The 23,262-nt window shown below is 42.9% G+C and overlaps 1 protein-coding gene across 2 annotated transcripts; it reads left to right on the top strand.

Annotated features, from left to right (window-relative positions):
* Positions 1-82: 82 nt before the first annotated feature.
* On the top strand, positions 83-23,117 carry LOC311503371 (enoyl-CoA hydratase EchA19). 2 transcript variants are annotated; one of them, XM_084566041.1, is made up of 8 exons: positions 83-428; positions 1,942-2,112; positions 6,742-6,839; positions 7,540-7,684; positions 17,162-17,311; positions 18,941-19,056; positions 19,782-19,923; positions 21,766-23,117. In XM_084566041.1, exons 1-7 carry the CDS (start codon positions 287-289, stop codon positions 19,887-19,889), a joined length of 930 nt encoding a protein of 309 aa, XP_084422167.1. In that variant the 5' UTR covers positions 83-286; the 3' UTR covers positions 19,890-19,923; positions 21,766-23,117. The 2 variants fall into 2 exon arrangements, with proteins under 2 accessions (XP_084422167.1, XP_084422166.1); XM_084566040.1 differs by lacking the exon at positions 21,766-23,117 and having other exon boundaries at positions 19,782-21,725.
* Positions 23,118-23,262: the final 145 nt, after the last annotated feature.

Consider the following 23,262-nt stretch of genomic DNA (forward strand, 5'->3'; position numbering starts at 1 on the left):
GTGATCGCGGTTTCTACCACTGCAATGCAGCAAGCGTGTCCCGGAACCTTCTGTGTTTGTTTTAGTTGCTGTCAGGGAGTATAAAAGCGTTGCACCGTAATTGCAGAGTTGTTTGGAAAAGAGCTGCCGTACTTCGAAAACAGTACCAAGTATATTACATTTTTTTCTTTTACTTGTTTTGAGTAAAATATAAAGAAAATACGAGATTCAACGCTTAATTTGTCGAATGTTTTATGAGTTCAAGCTCCCGGGATTTTTTTTTTAAATATATATAACCGTGATAACAATGGCGCTGAAACATTTTCGTGCGTTGACACCGGTTTTTACGACTACCTGGCAAAGAAACGCACCTGGACGGTCAATAAAAACGACTTTGTTGCCATTTAAATCCTACAGCGCTGCAACAGGAGGCGAAGAAACGGGAACAGGTGAGTGGAAACATGCAGTACCTTCAAAATGACTGTAGGGGGCAGCAGAGGCCGCAAATGACTGTATGCAACCATTAAAGGAGTGACACCAAGTCAACACAAACACAAAAAACACGAAAAAACTCGCTAAACAAAATAATAAACATTCCAACAACTGTATAATTAAAGATTTTAAATAAATATTTTAAGGTCCTTACAACCTAATTTTGTGAATTATTTCAATAATGTACTTTTTATGGAGTACCCGAACAGCCACGTTCAAAATTATATAAATAAATGCATTTATATACAATTAAAGGCACCAGAAATGTAACATAAACTCTTATTTTTTTGTTATTTCTTTGTAAACATGGAGGACCTTAACAGTCCTACATATTTCTTACAGCAGACGTGTTATGCTGCCACTTTGATGTACCTGTTGGTTCACTGTCGTCGTTTACTGCACTTAGAAGAGCAGAGTCTTTATTAGTGAAATTAGTTTCTGCTGTGACAAGACGTTTTGACAGCATACAGTTTGAGGGGGCACAACAGAAACAGATAAAACTAAATAAATAAGGTCCATTGGGCCTGCGTGCACAGTACCAATGACAGTGAGAAATGAAAATGAAGTAAACCTCAAGAGACCTCAGTTCAAGCTGCTAAATGTGTGCTACAAAAACATGCATTAATCAAGGCTGCGCCTGTTGTTTTAGAAATGTAGAAATTGAAATGCAAAGTTACAAATCAGCTAAATTTTCCAGATGTACTGTGCAGCTTTAAGGTTTTTGAACCCTTCATAATTTGTGCACATGATTCCTGAAAGAAAGTTGACAAAGAGAACCCTATCAAACAAATGAAACAGACATTTTCAAGAAAATTATTAATAATTTGTGCACATCTGTGAGTTGCAAAAGTGTGTGAACCCTTGTTTTCAGTATCCTTCACTAAAAATGTAATCAAAATCAAATAGAAAACAACTTTCCACAGAGGTAGTTAAAACATGGTTCCACTCCCTTGGAGTTAGTTTGAGGTGTTGCAGAGTAGAAAGGGTGGCGTGAGACAAATTGCCTCTTTTTCTTCTTGCTCCTCTACCTCACCTCTCTTGGTTTTGTTTAGCAGTTCAACCTCCTCAGAAAACGGTGCGTGTGCGAGCTTAAAGCATCCAGTAAGGTTTGTTTTTCTGGCTCTTCTCTTCTGGACGCTGTTGCCTGTGGGTGTGGTTGCCAGTTGGATTCCCCCAGGATGAACCTAGACAATGTCAGGTCAACTGCCTCCTGCAACCTCAAGCCACAGTCACAGGCACAGAGTGAGACCGAGCGAGAGCCAGGGCCCTCACCTCAGCCCAGATGATCGCTTTCATTGTCCCATCCTCTGTCTTTCTTTTATCAAGTCTGTCCACATGAGACAATTTATGCTCCATCTCGGTCCCTCCTACTGTGAGGTTTAAGTTGCACGTCTCCGGGTCAGTCTCTTTCTAAGTGCTGTGGTCCGTGCTGGTTTCTGAATGCACATCGTTCTCATTCTCTGTCATTAGTTGCAGGTCAGACTGTGGTCTCAGAGCGGAGGGGATCCGTGGTTACTGTGGCGATAAACCGGCCCGAGGTGCGTAATGCGGTGAACCAGGAGACGGCAAGGCGTCTGCTGGAGGAGCTGGAGGCCTTTGACAGGGACCCAGACTTGAACGTGGCTGTCCTGCATGGGAAAGGTATGAGAAATGTGAGGGGATAGGGGTGGAGGGATGAAAATTAGTCTTTCACTGTTGTCCAAGGAAGCTGCCAGAGACTCTTTGCAAATAATTGCAGACACATTAATGAGTTGGAGCCTGGTTTAAATCTTGTTGAGGGGTTTTGTCTGCAGTTATGGGCCACAGCATCAGTCACTTAGCTCTTGGCTGTGCTTCAGTTCTTAACATTTCAGGTCTACACCAATCAGGCAAAACATTATGACCACTGATGGGAGAAGTAAATAACACTCTCCATCTTGTGATAATTTAGTGTTCTGCAGGGAAACTTTTGGACCTAACATTCATTCATGTGGATGTAACTTAGACATGTAGCACCCACCTAGACCAGACCAGACACCCCCACCCCATAGCAATGACACTCCTTGATGGCAGCAGCCATCCCCAGCAGGATGCAGCCTGACACTGGTACACATATAGAAACGGTTTAGGAACAACTCAAAAAAACATGAAGAACAGCACAAGGTGTTGACCTGGCCTCCAAATTCACTACATCCCAAACTGATTAAGTATCTGTGGGACGATCCACAGAGGCTCCTCTCCTCAAAGGCCCCCCACTAACAACATCCTGTTGCCAGACACCACAGGACACCCTCAGAAGGACCAGGTCCATTCTCTGATGAGTAACAACTGTTTTGGAGGCACAAGGGAGACCTAGGATCAATAAAGGTTCATCTTATCTTATATAGAAACGATGATCAACACCACTCTCAGCCCTGTGAAGTTAAGCTTGTTAGTGCAGCATTAAGAGCGTAAACTCTCCTATTTGCACCTGTGACACACAAAATACCAAGGTGCCGTTTTACAGGCTGTGGTTTGCAGCAAGACTCATATTTATACGTTGTTTACTTTAATTTTTATCATACAGGATAAAAATTAGGCAATTGTCTTGACAAGTGAGAGCCAAATTTTACCAAATGAACTATATAAGGACACCTGAATTTTATTTTACATCTACTTTAAGGGCTAATATGTTAGAAAAACTAGACCATAGCCTTTGTCTGTTTTTTGTTTTTGTGTGTGTGTGTGCAGATCAAATCAGAAAGCGAGAACATTGTGGTCCATACAGCGCTCTGCCTCAGACGTACTACTTTCTTTTTAGTCATTTTTTTCATCGCTTCCCAAGTGCCATGCTCAGCACTCAACTGATCCTCAGCATGTCTTCTCCTGCAGCGTTTCTTCCTCGGAGTGTTTAGGCTTCTCTAAAATGCTGAGGAGACCAGACAAGTGCGCACGTAGTAAAAAAAAACACACGCACACACACCTGTGAGGTGGCCTGCACTGTGTCAGCTTGCCATGTCTAAGAATCGTGCCACAGCTCCTAATGCTTCTAAAAATAATCATCACACACACTGAATGAACTCCTTCCCTCAGTGGAAATAATGTCTTCAGCCTGGATCAACCCATGTGTTGTTTAAAGTGCACTGCAGCCTCAGAGTATATACTTTGCTCCTTTAGAGGTTGGAGCCCGTCCAGAATGTGGCTGCTGATGCCTCTGGTCGTAGCTGCCAACTGAAAACAATGTGCGTTAGAGAGTAATTAGCTTGCGCTAAATGGGTTAGCAATTAGCAGCGCAGTGGGTAGTTTCAGCAGAAGTGGCTCCTCTGCGATTCCCACATTGTCTGTGCTGTGATTTTAAACGTCCCACCGCACATTCCTGTCAGCAGGTCGGCCCGTATCGCCGCTCCGGTGTAACGAGACGACCGGCCTTCAGCGGTGATTAGCAGTGCGTCAGCGCTGTGAGATGACAAGCAGGGAGGTTCACATTTGAACGTAGTGTTTCTGCAAACCATAAGGAATCCATTTTGTTCAAATTAGCACCGACACAGTCGCTCTCTCTGCTCTCATTTTTCAGTGTCAGAGTGTTGTTTTTTTTTTTTTTTTTTAAAGGTGTAAGAGTAATTGCTTTCAGCAGGTTTTGAATATGCTGAGACTGAATATTTTGAGTGTTTGGGATTCAGATTCCTGTGAGTGTTTGTGGTCAGATGTGTCACTGTAGCTGTAGGTTCAGATGAAACGGAGATGATCACATTTTAAAATGTCTTTAAAACCCTCATTAGTCTCATACAGTGCACTGGAAAATGTGTATTTTTTGACAAAAGAGGATGGGATGGATTTGTGAAATTATAAAACACAAACCTTGAGAGTTTTCCATTTAATTTGGTTTTTATTAAGATTTAAGAAAAGTCAGCGTTTTCAGATTGGGTTGAGGTCAGTTTCTTTTACACTAAACTGGTAAAATCACTTCTTTATGGATCTGACTGTGTGTGTGAGGAACAGACTCGTTACACAACAGACGCACAGGATTTAACACTAATAACATTAACTCCAGATAGTCCCGGTAACAGGCTGTAACGTTGCGTGGGAAGTTCATTCATTCATTCATTCATTATCTGTCACTGCTTATCCTCTAGAAATTTCTTTTACACTCGACCAATTTCAACTCAACCCAACAAGCACACATTTGGACTGTGGAAGGAAGACGAGCCCCAGTCTAGGTTGACATTCAAGCGTTGCCAACAGCCAGGAGTTGTGGGAACACTTTTGCTGGGCAACTGTTGGCGTCTAGAGGCCACCGTGGCTAAAAGTTTAGCAAGCTAACGGCCGGCTAACTTAATGCTGTGTCACAGTAAACTTGTGGGTATGGAGGTTAGTCAGGCTTCCAGGCAACAGATATATTATAAACCCAATTAAAGTAACTTAGAATCCACCACCTCCATTTCTGAAAACATTAGCAAACACTTCATAAACAGTCGTTGCAGCTGGTGAACTCTACAGAAAATATGCGCTGTCCTCAAATTAAGGGGATGTGACCCTTTTTTTCACAGCACACATTTAAAACTGAGGTCTCCACAGTATCAAAAACACAGGTGTGTTAATGACGACTGCATTCCACTTAGGGGGAAATCCCTAGTTGCATTATTCCGGCCGTTAGCTTGCTAAACTGTTAGCCCCGGTGGCCTCTAGACGCCAACAGTTTCCCAGCAGAAGTGTTCCCACAACTCCCGGCTATTGATGCCGCTTGAATGTCAACCTGGGCTTGGGTCCCAAGGTCCCAGTCCAAAAAAAATGTCAGCTGTGAAAAAGGTCTTCACCAGGACCATGAAACAGAAGCAGCCTAACAGAAATTGGGCAACATTACTTATCGTAGTGTCGGTGCCTTTTTCTTACAGTGATATGTGGAAATGAGTAAGTGTCAGTGACGAGGGTTTACTGTCATGTTACAACAGGAAACCACAAATTGCTGCGTCAAATTTAAGCACAAACTTTACCCTTTATAGGGCACTCATTGAAATACATGGAAATCATGACTAATGATGTTACCATATATGGTTCCTTGCCCTTAAGTGGTAAACAAAAAGAACATAAGTGCCGATTCAGGCGCATGTCAGCGTGCACATTATCACATTAGACAACATCAGGCCACTTCTTCATGGTACCTAATAAAGCAGTAGTTATACTCTGCGTTCATGCAGAGGTGGACCTTGCAGACCACATTTGACCTGAGAACGTTGCCTTGATCTTCTCTGATTGGCTGGGTGAAAACCATATGCTTCTCACTGAGAGGCCCAAGGACGCAATTTGAAATGTACGCTGAACTTATGGTTTGTCGTCCCATAAAGGGTTAAAGCAGTGGCTCCCAACAGTCTTAAACGCAATGAATTATAAAAGTACATCTATTTGTGACCGTTCATCAGTGTGTGTGTCTGTTTTAAACAGGTTAACTGAAGAGGGATTTCTTTTTTCAGCGACTTGAAGGAGAAAAATTCATAAAAATATTAAACAAAAATTAGAAAGAAATAGATTAACCTCTTGACAAGACTTCAGACTAACTATTTGTTCTCTATTTTGTTGTTTTTTGTTATAATTTGGGTGAAATTAAAGCCTTTAAAGGTTTAAATTACTTCTCTTACGGCAGCGTCACTGACATAACTACATCAGTTTTATTTTTTTGTAACTCCCAGAGAGATATTAATCAAAGTCTGGCCTCTAAGTTTCGATATCTAACAGACTTAAATGAAGATGCAGATATTCCCGCGTGGCGCTCTCTGCTCAGTGTCTCTCAAAGAGGTCGACGTGGTTTAACGCTGCTCCCATGAACGCCGTGACGCGCTGCTTTTCCTATAATTGCCCTGCGCTGACCCACAGCTGCAATCAAAGCTCCCAGCTGACGGGTGTTGCTGGCACATGCGCTCATTGCAATCATTTTCATTACTGTTACATTACAGAGAGAGGAGCTTTTATGAGTCCCCTGTCTGAGCCTGTGACATAGCGTTTGTAGTCCTCTTGGGTGATGTTGTAATTACCACATGAATCCAGCGGAAGGGGCTGCGGTTGCAATATGTTACTCTTCCCTTAATGAGAGTATGGTATGTGTGTGTGTGTGCATGATCACTCGCCGCCTATGCATTGGATTTAGGTTCTTTAGAGAAGAGAAGAGTTTGTGTGCCAGCCAACCCAAAAGCAAGCTGCTATCCAAATTGCAGCCCTCAGACTCCAGCTCAACTTGTAGATTTTTTTTCATCCTCATCATTTTCCCTTCCCCTCTGACTTTCCAGCTGCCATACTTTGTAATTTTGTGGTCTCTTCCAGGAGGGAATTTCTGCGCTGGTTATGATCTGAAAGAGCTGGCCAGTCACACGCCCCCCCTCAAATTGGAGCAAGATGTCACTAAGGGTCCCGGTCCAATGGTGAGCGCTATTTGCTTTGCATGTGTGTATAGAAGTGAGGGTTATATCTATATTTCCATATGATTTTAAGGAGGGAAAAGGTTCCCATAAAATATAAAAGCAGAAAATGTGGTCTGTAGTGATTTTTGTGTATATTTTTAGGGGGTTGCGACGACAGGTACTGGTAAAGATAATGTTTTCAGGAAGATGTTGAATCATGGAAAAGCTTCTGCATACGAGTGGACGCTTACTTCACAAGGAGCAACACAAATCATGTACTAGAAGCTATAAAATCCACAGCCTCCATAAAATCTGTTTGGATTTCACGTTAAGTCTTTGGCATTGAGCGGACCTCCTGTGCAGAAAATTATAGCACAGTATCTCATACAGGATACACAGGGTTTCATTTGTTCGGCTGCAGCCAGAGTTCGGATCATTTGCCACCGTTTTTGTTTGACAGTTTTGAGAAATGAATTAGGAAATTGAATCTGGAACATTTTTTAGCAGATAAACCGCGGAAATCAAAGCAAAGAGGCCAAAAAGCACGAAACAGACAGAGGAAAATATACACAGACAACATGCACACTCAGTCTGGAGAAAGCTCATTTGTGCAGAAGGCCTTGTTTACAGTGTGTATTCCTTTCATGTTGTCACTTGGCGTTGCATGCGGCGTAAGTGTGCGTGTATGTTTAGATTCGCTAATGCAGTCGTTTTCCCCCAGGGACCGTCCCGTCTGCAGCTGTCGAAGCCGCTGATAGCAGCAGTGAGTGGTTTCGCTGTGGCTGGAGGGCTGGAGCTGTCTCTGCTGGCGGATTTGAGAGTGGTGGAGGAGAGCGCTGTCATGGGGGTGTTCTGTCGCAGGTTCGGTACGTCTGACTGATACTTTACTGCTCCTGCACAGAACTGTTTGCTCACTCATAGCCCTACAAGTCAGACCAAGTTCTTACAATGGGGTATGTGCCGCTCAATGAAAACATTGCACAGTCATACAAGTACACCGAACAGAAACAACATCCCCCTGTGAAGTGTGATGATCTAATCTCAGCTACTCTTCTTCTGGGAAACCTGGGCTTTTATGTGGTTGTTACGTTGATCCCTACCACCACCTTAACATTGTTGTAGACCTAGCTCACCCCTATAACAACCTCAAGGAGGTTGTTCCTTGCATGAGATCACACCAGGCCACCTTCTGCCGTTGCTGGTCCAGTTTTAATGCTTGTGTGCCCGTTGCAGACACTTTGAGCAACGTGGACGGGGTTCATGGGCATCCTGAACGGCCTGCAGCTTTACAGCTCTGTAGCATAGACTGTATATAAATATGGACAATGTCTCCTCGCTTCCTTGCATTGGCCAAACCGACGCTATTTTCCCCGGGATAGAAGCAGCGTCATCTTACGAATTTGGAGCGAGAGTCTGCGCAGTACGATCCGAGGGCCGAGCCACGTAGAGCTGCGATATCGATGCCCTGCCCACACTACCACCAGTTACAAGAAGTGTTGGATTATACGCTGTAATTATTTTTAAACAATGTCTTTACACGTTTCACGGTTCTACGGGGGCTGCTTTACGGAGCTGTTGGCAACGCAACTAGTGGTTGCCATTGTGTCGCCTCCTGTTTCTATAGCTAACTTAACTAACTAACTAACAGTTGACACTTGAACATGCATTAACATTATATTGACTACCTAAAATGACAGAAACCATCCTTGAAAAAAATTATTTGATGTGTATTTTAGTCTTTTAGTTTGGCCCAAGTCCCATCCACTAACATGGAGTGGGCGGAGCTTATGACCTATACTGCAGCCAGCCACCAGGGGGAGCTATAGTTGCTTTGGTTTTACTTTTGAGGAGCCGTTCCTCCGTCCATCTTTATACAGTCTATGCTCTGTACTGTAGTGGTAGCAGATTTGTGTCAGATGGGAAATGAAGAATTATCGTACTGCCGCTTTAAAATTATCGTATTTTGACCTAAACTATCGTATATGCTAAAACAACTTGAAAAAAATCACACGCTAGGACAGTGCATTTTAAATCAAAGCTATTCTATGTGCATTTAAGTGCAATATCCTGAGGAATAAACACGGAAGCTCGGCCATTTGAATGAAACAACTGCTTTATTCGTTGTCTGTCAAATGGCAAACTATCGTATATTTACCCTTTTATATCGTAAACGCCCTGAAACTATCGTATAAATAAGATAATTATCGGAAATCTGGCAACACTGATCAATATATTCAATCCTTCTTTTAGTTTTTAAGTAACTTTTAGACCCCAGGTTCAGCTAATTTCAGCTAATATATTACTCCTTGAAACCTTTTACTCATAGTAAATAGCCACTATAGTTAAAAAACTACGAGAACTTCAGCCGCCACAAGTTAATGTAATTGTAATTTACTATAATACTAGTATTAACTGGGTTAAATCAAGCTTTTCCTTAGCTATTACAACTATGAGACACTCTTTCCTCCAACTAGTAGTAGTGCTTTTTGTCCTTTAATCCTGCTACTACTATTATTTTTGCCAATACTACATTGCTGCTGCTTATACTGGTAGTAGTAACAGGTACTACTTGTGCTATGCAAGTTTTCGTTTTCTTCTGTCTGTGAGTGTTTGCTTATCTAATTATATCTGTTCCGTGAAAGCATCGTTGTGTTTTTCTTTGCATCCAAGCATACATCATGTGTCCCCTAATGCCGGGAAATCGACGCTGTTTCTATTTTTCAACTTTGTCGCTCTGTCCGCTCCGTTATCACCCCCAGCCTCCTCTTGTTTGTGTGTCAGAACGGAGTCGTAGCGCGATAACAGCAGTGACCGTGACCTTTCGGCATCACGTCCAGAGTCTGCTGGGCAGTCTTGATAAGTAGAAGAGGAAGCCCTCAACTGCCAGGTTTCCACTGCAGGGCCAAGCAGGGTTTACACATTATTTATGTCACACTATTTCCTCATAAACAACATTTTCCTTTTTTGGCGTCTCGTAGCTTACTGACTCGTCCATACTTTTTAAAAAGGTCAGGCGGTAGTGTCGATCTTCTGCTTTTAAAAGCTTAAGCTAGCCCCGGTCGCAGAAAGCCACGGTTGGATTCACTTTGTAAAAGCAGCTCGTGTTGGACCGTTGCAGCGTCTCTCGTATAGCTGTCACTCCTTTAACCATGCTGCCCGAGGGCTTAAAATACAACCATAGTGTTTATAAATACAGCTGTTGTACTATAATTTACTGGCAGAACTAGATGTAGAGTGTAAACATGCATGGCTTATCGTCTCAGGCCTGTAATTTAACAGGAGCGCATCCTGGCAGTGCCCTCGTCTTTCCGTCTGACGTGCTGTCCTCTCAGACGGTCCAGAGAAATGTCCTCAGTGCCAGGGCACGCTCCACCCTCTGCTGTAAAGCTAAAATGCCATTTGACTGTCATTATTGTAGATTTAATGTAAAATTTGATTGAATTTAGGATTTTTGGAACCACAAAATCAGAAGACATATCAATATATTTAAATTTTGTCTGACAACTAAACATTAATTTATCATCTAAATCCGCTTATCCTGTAGAGGGTTGTTGGAGGGTGGATCGTATCTATTGATGGGAATCACCAGAGACCTCACAATAGGATATTGTTGTCACAAGACAATACACCGAACAGGCATAACATTATGACCACCTTCCTAATATTGTGTAGGTCTCCCTTGTGCCTCCAGAACAGTTGTAACTCATCAGAGAATGGACATGGGCCTTCTGTTGTTGTTAGTGGGGGCCTTTGGGTCCTATGGGTTGAGGGGATGGGCCTCTGTGGATCATCCCACAGATACTTGATCAGTTTGGGACCTAGTGAATTTGGAGGCCAGGTCAACACCTTGTGCTGTTCTTCATGTTTTTTTAGTTGTTCTTAAACCGTTTTTATGTGTGTGTCTGTGTCAGGCTGCATCCTGCTGGGGATGGCTGCTGCCATCAAGGAGTGTTATTGCTATGGGGTGGGGGTGCCTGGTCTGGTCTAGGTGGGTCCTACAAATCTAAATAACATCCCCGTGAATGCCAGGTCCGAACGTTTCCCAGCAGAACACTGAATTGTCACAAGATGGTCAATGTTGTTTACTTCTCCCGTCAGTGGTTTTAATGTTGTGGCTGATCAGTGTATAATACGTGTCATTACAGCCCATTGACGATACTTTTACCACAGTTTTTCATATATAACTTCATGTCCTCTTCTCGTCAGTGCTTTATGTAATTAAAAGAATGTTTTTACCAGAACTTATAACATTTCTCCAAGTGTTGAACATAAATATTTCACCTAGAGGGAGAACCACGCTCGCCGTCATTAATTCTGTGTGTTACCAGCTGTTAACATTCAGCTACATGCTGGCTGTCTGCCAGAAACCCAAAGAGAAGCAGGAGCGTAAGATGAAGATTGAGATGCACATTGAGGCAGACACCGGAGAAGACCCATAATGCCAGGGTTTATGATTTCAACAGTGGATTGTCAGAAAATCTCTTGACACAAACCGACAAACTCCCTCAATTCAAGCATCTCAGTCAGATGGAACTAATCCGACGCCTGCACTCAGATCTCTTCCATCAGCTCCAAACTATGTTCGCTAGGCAGAAGTGAGCATTGCTGCGGTTTTGACACTTAAAGCCGCACATTTCCAACCCGGTAATTAATTCTCAGCCTCTTGATTGCTTCACATCTTCAAGGCTTGTTTGTCAACACATTAGTGTTATTTCCTCCGGCTTAGCTGAAACCGCTGTGGGTTTTTCATTCAGGCGCGCATTTAGCCGAGCACTTTGGCCGTGGATCTGCATTTTTAGGCCAGACGACCGGCGTCTTCACCTTTTTCTAGACTGTAGCTGGTGTAGTTTAAATAAAGCTAAGTGAGCTTTAGTGAGATTTAATGAGATTGGACAAGTCGTTGCTTTCTAGAATAATTAAGTACAGAGGAAAAGTCTAAGCAGCATGCATTTAAACTTTATTTTACTTTTTCTTCTCAACATTAAACAATTGGAAACCAAGCTTCAATCGCGCCGAATGTACTTCTACTCTGTGGGACGCGCAGTTTATTTAAAGATCCTGTGTTTCTTAGTGTGTATTTCCTTTTAATGGTTGAATTCTGTAACCGTTTTTGGGTCGGGCACAGATGGCAGCAGCCGGAGGGAATCCCTGGTGGCTTTGGAGCTGAATAACCCTCAGAGGCTCGCTGCGCTACTCTGATGTGGGCCAATGTCTACCACAAGGATCTGACAGTTTTCTGGCATGTGATTGGCTGCCGAAACCTGTGGCTTCCTGTCTGGGGCCCCTCTGCCCCGCCAAGGAGGAAATGAGAAGGAGGAGATGGTTGCGTCACAGGAATCTGGTATTAGTGTCTGCTGCTGTTTGAATTTTCAGAGACCTGAATGAAAAACCACAATGCTTACCTAATTCCCCAAAGTTATTTTGGTTCTTTCAACCAGAGGAACATCACAAAGCAAAAAAAAGAAAAAAGAGCTGGCACGGGAAGAGGAAACTTATAATGCTTCACTTTTTCTTTATATAGAGGAGCTAATTCAGGCAAGCATGGAGATTGTTCTACATTGTTCCAGTGGCACACATGATTTAACTGTTTGAAAGGAATACGCCTGAATGGAGACTACTCCAACAAACACTAAACGCCAATCAGCCTGTGTCATCCCGCAATGTCAACTTAGACTTCCTCTCCCTTCTCCCCATATTAATGACCAGTGTCTGTACCTGCATTAGCAGAATAAATAGAGGAAGAAAGAAGCAGCCAAGTGTTGAATTTAACCAAAACCAGAAGCTGATATAAAGTTAGCCAATTCAAATACCTGCTCAGTGGCTGCGTTTACAAGGACAGTAGTATTCTGCTGAACGTCAGAACAAAAAAATGTCTAATACACAGATCAGGCATAACATTATGACCACCTTCCTAATATTGTGTAGGTCTCTCTTGTGCCTCCAAAACAGTTGTGACTCATCAGAGAATGGACATGGGCCTTCTGAGGGTGTCCTGTGGTGTCTGGAAACAGAATGTTGTTAGTGGGGGCTTCTGGATCCTATGGGTTGAGGGGAGGGGCCTCTGTGGATCATCCCAAAGATACTTGCGCAGTTTGGGATCTAGTGAGTTTGGAGGCCAGATCAACACCTTGTGCTGTTCTTCATGTTTTTTTTTAGATGTTCCTACAGCGTTTTTGTGTGTGTCTGTCACCATCCGTCTCTTTCTAACGAATATATCTAGTGTTGTCAATTAAGTTGAGGGAGAAAAAAGTCTTCTTCTATAATATATTATAAAGCATGCAAAACCCTTCGCACTGGATTGATAGTTCAGAGCATGTAATTGCATATATCTTATCAGATCTGATTTAGTGTCAATGTAAATGGTACTGTTTTTTACAACCTGGACCTTATTTCTGGCATAAAATACGGTCATTTACTCACCCATATAACTTTTGTGTAATTCGTATTCCTTCGGGAGATATTTAGATCGTGTCGGTCGGCTTGTTTACCTGTAATTTGCTACTGTTAGTTTTTTTTACGACATGGCTGAATATTTTTCCGATTCTGAGGTTGTGGATGAACCACAGCAGTAGCAAATTGCAGGTAAACAAGCCGACCGTTGCGGGTGCGTGCAGCGCTAAGAGACGACATCATCCAGGTCAGAAGACATCATCCGGGTCAATCTACAGACCCCAGATGATGATAACAGGTAACTCCGGACTCAACGGGGAATAGCACTAGCGTATCATAACAAAATACTGGTGAAATGAACAAGTTTCGTGGCAGATAATGCGTTATTTAGAGGCTGAGTTTCAGTGCCCCATTCATTCCCACTATATGGATATACGCTGATCTAATTATCTCCTGAAGGAATATGAATTACACAAAACTTATATGGGTGAGTAAACGACCATATTTTATGCCAGAAATAAGGTCCAGGTTGTAAAAAACAGTAGTTCCCCTTTAAGTTAAAATCTTTATTCAGAAAGGTGTCAGTCAGTTTGAAGAGATATATTGTCCCTTTAAACCTAGCAAGTTCTTCGTCCATAAAGAATGAATAAAGCAGTTTTGCTGTCATCAACATTACAAATGGATAATTTATTTATTTATTTTTACTTTAGCCCAGAGGCCAAGCATGGTTCAAATCATTCATTCATTCATATTCTGCAACTGCTTGTCTTCTGGAGGTTCGCGGGTGTGCTGTAGCCTATCCCTGCTGTCATTGGACGAGAGGCGGGGTACACCCTGGACAGGTCGAGCATATCTCATCCTGATAAAATCTCATCGTGTCAAACTTTTATTAAGATTCTACGCTTTATTTATGAGCTTTTCATGGTGCAAGGCCCCCGCTTGCAGCCTTGGTGGTCTGCTATAATAGCACTGCAAAGAATACAGAGCCCTGGTATTAAATGAGTGGGCTTAAAGACATGAAATCAAGCTAACCGTGTGGCGCTCATTTATGACCCAGCCCCACTGAGCTATTTTCCTCGATTCCCGGCGAGAGTATCAAAGCGAGCTTCCGATTGAAGGCCCGCTCTTTTCCCCTCTGTCCGTTTAGTCAGGAGTCATCCGGAAATCGTTAATCCACATCAAACTCAAATCGCATTACCCTCATGGGAGGCCATTGTAGTGGGTTTTAGCTTTGATGTGGTGAAGATGCCAGCAGCACCGGGAGCGAACCTACAACACCAGAGTGTGTCACGTTTCACACTGTTCTTGAATTATCAGTAGCTGTAGAGTGGTGGATGCGTTGTCCCGTCTCCTCCCTAAGGAACGTGGCGCCGACATCCGTTGAGGTGAACCTTAAATCTGAAACATCACAAGTTGTAGCAGGGACCTTTGTATTAATAAATGATTCAGGAAGATCAGAACTAGGCTGACACATATCAAAGTTTGGAATAATGAGATAAAACACAAGGTTTCTTCTTCCCGTTTGGCTTCTCCTCTACGTCAGTGAGATAAGCAGTGATGTCCCCCGTGATGCAGGAAGAGAACCACCTCTTATATCTGGTTATTAAACAATAGGCTTTGCTGACTCATGTTGAGCCCTGTTAACAACAAACCGCAGCCCTGACAATGGACTTATCTGCTTTGAACGAGAACATAGAGAGAACTCCTTTCCAGATTCTCATTATTGAAGACCAAAGGTGATGATTTTTTTTGTTTTGCAGATGTTCGCTGATTATCTTATATCAGGATCTCTGCCAGACATTTTCATCTCCACCTCAACCTGGCTCTTTCAGGCCAAACAAACTTTTATGAGCTAAAACTACTTCAAGGAGTTGCTCACCAGCCGCCTGTGCTTTGTCCCATTCAATCGGGACACATCAGAGACTATCAGGGGGGAGAGGGAGAAGGGGGTAGAGGTGCTGGAGACGGAGGACAGCGGATAAGAAAGGAGATCCTTCCGGTCGCTGATAGCGGCGGTGCCAACAGCAGCACCAAAGACAGACGGATGGGCTGGAGGTCAACCTGGCTCGTTATCTGTTCTTCTTGGAGTCGTGCTCCGTTCTCTTCAGCCTCCACTCCAGCTCCGTGATTATTGCCGTTTTCTAGCCAGCCCCTTCGTCTTCGTCACTCTTCCCTTTCCTGCGCTGGACTCGACACAGAGAGACGCTTCTTGTTCTAATCATCTCTCACCGGCTGAGGACTATAGCAGTGGTTCCTAACCAGCGGTGCATGTAATCCAAGACGTAGCCAGTGGCCAGGGGTTGAATGGAAAGACTGTAGCTAATTAAAAGATTGCAATTTATTTAAAAACCAATGCGAATACCGATTAAATCTCACCGACGGAACATTGTGTTGCTGCGTTTAAGTGTTGGAGAAAGGAAAAATGGTTGAAATTACATCGAAAAATGATTAATAAAGACTTTAAATAGGTCAAAATCATGAAGAAATGGTTTTAGCAGATAGCTAAAAGTGCTCTAAGTCTAGTCAAAAGCTGCAAGTGCTGGATAAACGGTTGAAAGTGTGTGTGCTGCACAGACGTACTTGTAGACGAATGTCCTTGTGCATACTGTAGCTACATGTGGTGCAAGACAAAGCTCCACGGAACAAAACACTCAGTCAATATTGAAAAGGCCTTGAATCAGACACATGTACACACACCTGCGCTGCAAGAATCTGAGCTATTTTTTGTATTTGAATTTCAGCAATAGTTGTCATTTCAGTGACTCAGCGTATTCTGTCGTACGTTTTGTACTTTTGGTTTCAGCTGAACACACTCCTGTAATGAAGGATGACTGAGTGAAATCCGCCATTTGCAGACAGTGCAGACCCCTCCACCCCTTCCCTCTCGCGCCTAATCATAGTCTTGTCTGTCAAAGCTCCACATGTGCCGACCGTCTGAACCTGAACCAGACCGCTGGATCGGTCGCACATGTACTAACGCTGGTATTCCATGTATTCCAGTTTAATTTATTTGAACGACGCGCAGAAAAAGAGGGCGGCTCGCGGAGAATGAATAGCATCACGTTATTTCCACGACTCCCCACAGAATGAGAGTGGGGGGACGGAGGTGGAGGGAGGAAGGGAGGGGGGATGATTTGGGGTTATGAAAACATGTTCGACACATGTGCTCTCAATAAGAGGCGGTCAAATAGAATCAGCGACTCGGAGGAATTAGGGAGTTGGGATTGCGGCGTGGAACTTGGGAGGACTGAACGGTAGAAAGTATGCCAGTTGCAGCTGGTGCTCTTTAGAAATTAGGACAGCTGCCAGGAGCTTACTTGTACCTTGCCGTTTCTTTCTCTCCTTCCTTCTCTCAAGTGGACGCCGTAATAATGCAAACGAGTCCGGTGAGACCGAGAGTGAGAGGGAGTTCGAGTGCATTGATGTAAAGAAAGCGGAGTTACTGTTGAGGAGTGAAAGTTTTTCAGAACCTCCTTCCCCTGACAGATGAAACCTGCGTCGCTGTCAGCAGTATATTACATATCTCTTGAGTGTTTCTTCAGCTGGTTTCACACAGCTTCGGTGACCTGAGCACGTCACACGGGCACAGTGGCGTAGATTAACCCACATTTTTGTCTAAGGGTGATTTTTGACAACCCCTACACCTGTGTTTGGGATGTTTTGGCAAGAATGTGAAGCAACGCTGTACCAGGACGGTGTAGCGTAGATTTGGTTTATGATTTATAGGTTAGACCACGTGTGTTTTGGTGCATTCTACATGCTAAAATCTTCTAGACTTCTAGACTTAGACAAAACTCAGTCTAAAATGACTTTTAGACGGTGTTGTGCATCATCTATGTTGGTGTTAACACAGGTTTACCTACATGAACCTCTGAATGTCCTTTTTGCACATTTAGCACAGATACTCTGCGTATTTCCTACATAACATCAGGTCTTTTTTTTTTTCTTTCTAGGAGTTCCCCTGATTGACGGAGGGACGGTGCGGCTCCCGCGTCTCATCGGTCTGTCAAGAGCGCTTGACCTGATTCTTACCGGACGACCAGTCGGAGCACAGGAGGCTCTCGCTTACGGACTAGCCAATAGAGTTGTTCCCGATGGTCAAGGTATTTTATTTTGATTGAATTTTTTTATTTATTTTTTATTTTTTTGTAAGTTCCATGTCTTAGTTTAGGGCTGGAATCAGACCTTGATGCTTTTCAATCACCAGCTGAAATACACGATCAGGCATAACATTATGACCACCTTCCTAATATTGTGTAGGTCTCCCTTGTGCCTCCAAAACAGTTGTGACTCTTCAGAGAATGGACATGGGCCTTCTGAGGGTGTCCTTTGGGTCCTATGGGTTGAGGGGAGGGACCTCTGTGGATCATCCCACAGATACTTGATCAGTTTGGGATCTAGTGAATTTGGAGGCCAGGTCAACACCTTGTGTTGTTCTTCATGTTTTTTTTTTGTTGTTCCTAAAGCGTTTTTGTGTGTGTGCCTGCGTCAGGCTGCATCCTGCTGGGGATACATCAAGGAGTGTCATTGCTATGGGGTGGGGGTGCCTGGTCTGGTCTAGATGGGTGCTAGATGTCTAAGTAACATCCACACTAATGAATGCCAGGTCTAAAAGTTTCCCAGCAGAACACTGAATTGTCGCAAGATGGTTAATGTTATTTACTTCTCCTGTCAGTGGTTTTAATATTGTGGCTGATCGTTGTATATGCTGAGCATGAAGTATTGAAAACTGTTAAGCTTTAAGATTTAGTGACCTCAATCAATATTACAACAGATTTCATTTGGCTGAGTTAAAAAGGGCTAAAATATCAGGTTCCAACTATTTTCATGGATTTACTAAACGTTTCTGCTCACAACAATAAGGTAACAGCTGCTAACAAGTGGGAGCTGAAGATATATAAAAAAAAAAATTAAAAAAAAAACTCCAGGAAACATGATCTGAATAAATCACGGCGCAGCGTACAGAACTAGGCAGGTACTGTTGTATTTTCCAGCGTGTAAAAACAAATGGTTTCTCGCTGTGAGGACCCCGAACAGGTTAGAGTCTGGGATCCATTTTCATTCAGGAAACATAGATTTTAAGAAACCCTCTTGCATGAAAGATCAGACAATCAGTTACAATCTGGTTTTGTTCCAGTGAATCTGTTTTCTTTATTTGGCTCGAAACACCACACTGAAGCCATAAGTCACCGTTTGCACATGCTATATGCTGTATATACTATGCGGCATTTCCTGCCTTACATTAATTCATTCACGAACACTCCCGTGTGCTTAAATCCCTCAAAAAGCCGTTCCATGTGTTTTTCACAGCCCTGATTCCCTCTCCTCCCTCTTAAGATGTTAGGAGAAGATTAGCTTAATTCTTTTAGGAAGTTCTTCTTCCCACAGTCAGTCCTCGGCCTAATTGCCTCTCTGAAGGATGATCACTTAGCTCATGTTTGACATCAGAGGGGGCAAGAGAAGAAGTGGCAGCTCATAAACACGCGATGAGGGCATCAGAGTGTGCCATCGCGAGGCGTAGTTTTTCCATCGGACTGATCTGGACGGGGGCCAGGGCTTTCATGTGGGCGAGGGGGCAGAGCGGCGTAAAGCTCCTCGCAGATCCATCAGCAGCATTAAAGCGCTGATGGTTTTCTAATAATGGAAAAGGGAGAAACAGTAAAACGCTGTGTTTTTCTTACGCTGCGCATCCTTTGTATGTGCTGACTGACTTTATGCTGCAACAACCACAGCTTTAGAGGCAGCGCTGCAGCTTGCAGAGGAGATCAGCGCCTTCCCCCAGCAGTGTCTGCGGGCCGACCGCTCCTCGGCCTTCTACAGCTGCTTTGACGCTCCGTCCTTCACGCAGGTACGCTTCATTTAGGACTTTTATGTAGCTGTGGTGCCAGCTTGTCTGATTCACAGCAGGGCTTTACCTTTTATTCAGTTGTATGTGCATCTATGAGCACATCAGTGTGTGAATATCTTAAAATAACATGTGTTTCTGGGCCTCCAGGACCTAAGAAAGTCCTGGAGGCCCAGATAACTCTAGTAATAAGAGATGACTTTACTTAATCCAAAGTTATATAAGAAAACATACCATTAATTAACACTATTTAATCACTACACTTTCCCATCTATCCCTCCCGCTCCTCCATAGTCACCATCTACATTTTCAACCTCTTTTTCAACTATTTTAATCAAATTCTGTCTGATCTGAAAACTCAAATATAATTTGACTAATACAATAAGTGCACCAGAAACCACTGCTTCATGCTAGCAACGCTTCTTGGCACCCTTCATGATCAGTATATTGATGAAATATGAAATCGATGATAAATTGTGCATTACATCTTTAACCGTAAGCCTCTGTGCCTCGGTCTTGTCAAAACAAATCAAAGTTGTGACACATCTGTTTGCCGTTGCGTCATTAATTATGAAGAACAGATTTTTAGTTTTGCTCTTTCAAATACTCCCAGTGTATGAAGTCATTCGGGCATGAATGAGGTGCTAATCTCTTTTAATGCGTGCACAGTTATGCACCAACGGTAGTTTTATTCATTTATTTTCACTGATGTCTCTTGTTCTCTCCAGGCCATGCAGTTTGAGATCGACCGTGGAGTTCCCGTCCTCCGAGCAGAGAGCGTCGCCGGGGCAGGCCGGTTCACCCGTGGAGCAGGAAGAGGAGGAAAATTCTCCTAGGATTTAGCCTGCAGAGGCCTTGTGAATTATAATTGTAAGTCAGGTGATTTACAACAGCTCAGCCTCAATTCGTCCACAATTTTGAGAGATCGCCGAACCGTGCAGTTTTAAATACGCAGAACTAATCCTGATCTGTTTTAGAAATAGCTTCAGCTTTAAACGTCTGGCTTTGTGTTAAAATAGTGCCAGCTCCTTGTAGCCTCTTCAGATTATGGGTTAGCAGATGTGAAAATACACAAATTAATCTGACTTTATTTGTTGTGCAACAACAGCCTAATTCGTGTGATTGGTAATATGGTTTGTTTTGGGAGAATCAGCATCTAAAATACTAGGATCATAAGACACCGTGGGAAAGCAAGTATTTAAATATATGATCTCCAAACATTGCGTGCCACCGTTTCCTCACAATCATCCGTTTTTTTAACTTTAATTTCTCGAACACACACACCTATCTCCAAACCCAGGTTTAAAACAAGCATCTGAAAAATATGGACGCTGTAGAGAATAAAAGGCCTAAATTGGTATTTTCAAAGCCAATATAAAGTGAGAGAAATCGCTCGGGCCCGCAAAACTAATCCGACACAACGGATTAAAAAGAAAGGCGTCTCAGGGAGCAAACCTGCAGGGGCTCGCCATTGTTCCTTTTGACATGTGGCGGAAAAAACACTATACAACTTGGAAAAGATGTCTGCTTGCATGCGTGTGTAACCGTAGTGATATAATTACTGCAAAGAAATGTTGCGCTTCCTATGAGACCTGAACCAGGCTTGAGTATCCTTAACTTTTTTGCGTGCACACACTCGTAACGCTCGCTTCTGTGTGTGCACGGGTTTGTGAGAACGCATCTGTGACCTTTTTAAGACTCCTGAATAAAAATGTCACACGGGAGAAACTAAAGCTAAGAAGTATGGTGATGTGTGTGTGTGTGTTATGTGTTGTGTGCCAGACAGACAAAGGCCTCATTAGGTCTAGGAGGTGTCCTGTCTAGACAGTGTGATGACAGGACACAGAGCTTCTGTTTAATGTTTCCTCCTCCCACTGCTTCCAATTCACCCGACACACACATCACCTGCTCCGCCTCAGGGGATACACACACACACACACACAACCGATCAGTGTCAGGTAAATATGTGGCTGTATTAAAGTGCTTATGTATTTATCACTGGATTGTTGTGATAGGGCTGGAGAAGAAGCAATCTGGATAGTGTAACGCACGCTAAAGATGAACGAGCCACGAATTAAAATGTGTATTCCATGCACCCATGTTTGTTACCAAGAGCTGACTCATACGAATCGGTAAAAATGAGCCGCTTCCTTCCACGGTTTTATCCAGAAAAACGACTACTTCCCCATTTCTGCGTCTAGTGCCAGAGCAAAAAAAGCAAAAAAAAAAAAAAAAAAAAAAGCCAAAACCATTCACAAAATCATTTCCAGGGAAAGAATTTATTTTTATTTGCACAACCACTGAATCTGCGTTATAAATCAGGAGGAAATGGGGAGCTTGGATGCCAAACTAGAAAAAGCTGATAAAAGACATCCATTAGAGAACTGGCTCTCCATCAACCCAGCACAGTTTTCGTCCTCGGTGCCGTTGTTTTAGAGCTGAATCAGACAGTTTCAAGTCATTTTTAAGTCTTTGCGTGGTATTTTTTACACTGTGCTGACAAGATTTCTGCTTACAGGCTGGATACATGTTTTTATAAATCCAAAAGTCTCTGGTTTGTCCTTGATATTGGCTGCTACAATATAAAATAAAAGTTTTACTGAATAGGCAGTGTTGTATCTGTAGTCTGGAAGCTTCCCAGCGGTGGATGTTTGTGTGTGTGAGGTGGTGGTATGTGTAGCTTTGATGCTGGTTCTCACTCTTCGCCGACAGATAAGATAGGCTCCGGCAGCAGCAGTAGCAGAGACGCTCAGAGATATGGACACCTTTGGTCCTTATCGTCAGGACCATCGCAGTCTGAAAGGACCACGAAGACACAACACAGGTTAGGGTGAAAGGATTGATCGAGGGAAGAGACAGGAGAGGGGGGAATTAAGGATTTTGAAGAATTCCTACTCTGTGCACGTGACGATTTGCAGAATAGATTTAGCCGTGCTCTTTTAGTGCTTCGCATTTTTTTCTTGTTCTTCAGGCTTGTTCTAATAAAGTCTCGACTTTATGTGGATTAGTTTAAAATGTAAGCGTCCAGAAGTAACCAGAGACTTAGATAATACAGATTAGTGCAGCTCATGATCAAAAGGTGAAGAGTTAAAGTGATGAAATTAAAAATAAGGGTCCAAAATTTAAGTTTTATAAACTGATGAAACAAGAACTAACTTCTACCAAAATGATGGAAAGAAGAAGAAGAAACAAAAGGATTCACGATTTCACTGCTGGCTGCAGAATGAATGTAGGTGAATATAGATTATATAGGGACATTCATTGTGTTCTTTAGGTTTAAATAAAGGCATTAAAAATATTCAGGAAGATCCTAAACGTGCAGCTAAAGGGGAAGAAAAGGTGTAATCTCCTCCGCTTTAAGGAACAGTCACAGTCTTACCCTAGAAAGCTAAAGGTGGCTGCGCCTTAGGTTTATTGCACAGATACTCATAAATCAAAGTAAATAATCTTAGAATACTTTTGCAGTCTTTTATTATCTGAAGTATTTAACCAATAGGCATCTGCAGATTTGTGTCTGGTTTGATCGTCTCCTAAACCTTTATTAAGTCTGCATCTCCCTCGAGTCGATGAACAGTCGGTTTTATAACTGAATGTGTTTAAACACAAAACCAGAACAACAAAAACAAAAAAAAAACTGTAACTGTCCAAATACTTGGGGTCTGATCTAAATTTCCTCTTCGTTCATCTCTTATAAATCCCCAATTGCGCAATTTGTTCTCATTTCCAGCGGCAATAACAGGAAGGTGCAGCCTTGTCATGTGCAGCAAGTTTAAGCCTCGACTCGCTTCTCCCTCCCTGCTGCGTGCTCTCTCACTTGCTGTTTCTCGGTCCATCGTCAGGGGTCGTGCCTCAACTGGACAACGCTTGCTCAGCTCCGAGGGAGTAGACGTACGGTCTCAGTTCTGGATACGTGATCCGTGCCTCATTAGAGCAGAGCTGACATGTCCAAGTAAGTGAAGACTTTCGGGTTAGATCAGTAGATTCATTCAAGTCGCTGTGAGCGCAACTACCAAACCCTTATTAAAAAATAGTGTGACACAGATTTTAGATTGTAAGACGCAGCTGGACAGTCTGGAGTTACAGCCCTGATAACATGTAACATAAAAGTAGTGGAACATCGATATGAAAACTTTATTTAGATAAAGAAATGTCACAGAAATCTTAAATAATACAAATAGAAAGAAAGCTATGGAAATATGATGTTAGACT

Source organism: Chelon labrosus (genome assembly GCF_963514085.1).
Source record: "Chelon labrosus genome assembly, chromosome: 18".
Lineage (NCBI taxonomy): Eukaryota > Metazoa > Chordata > Actinopteri > Mugiliformes > Mugilidae > Chelon > Chelon labrosus.

Excerpts from the sequence above, each read along its gene's own strand:
- LOC311503371 (XM_084566041.1), top strand. The coding sequence starts at position 287 with ATGGCGCTGAAACATTTTCGTGCGTTGACACCGGTTTTTACGACTACC. Across the intron at positions 17,312-18,940 it reads AGTTGTTCCCGATGGTCAAG|CTTTAGAGGCAGCGCTGCAG; the intron begins GTATTTTATTTT and ends CAACAACCACAG. Across the intron at positions 19,057-19,781 it reads ACGCTCCGTCCTTCACGCAG|GCCATGCAGTTTGAGATCGA; the intron begins GTACGCTTCATT and ends TGTTCTCTCCAG.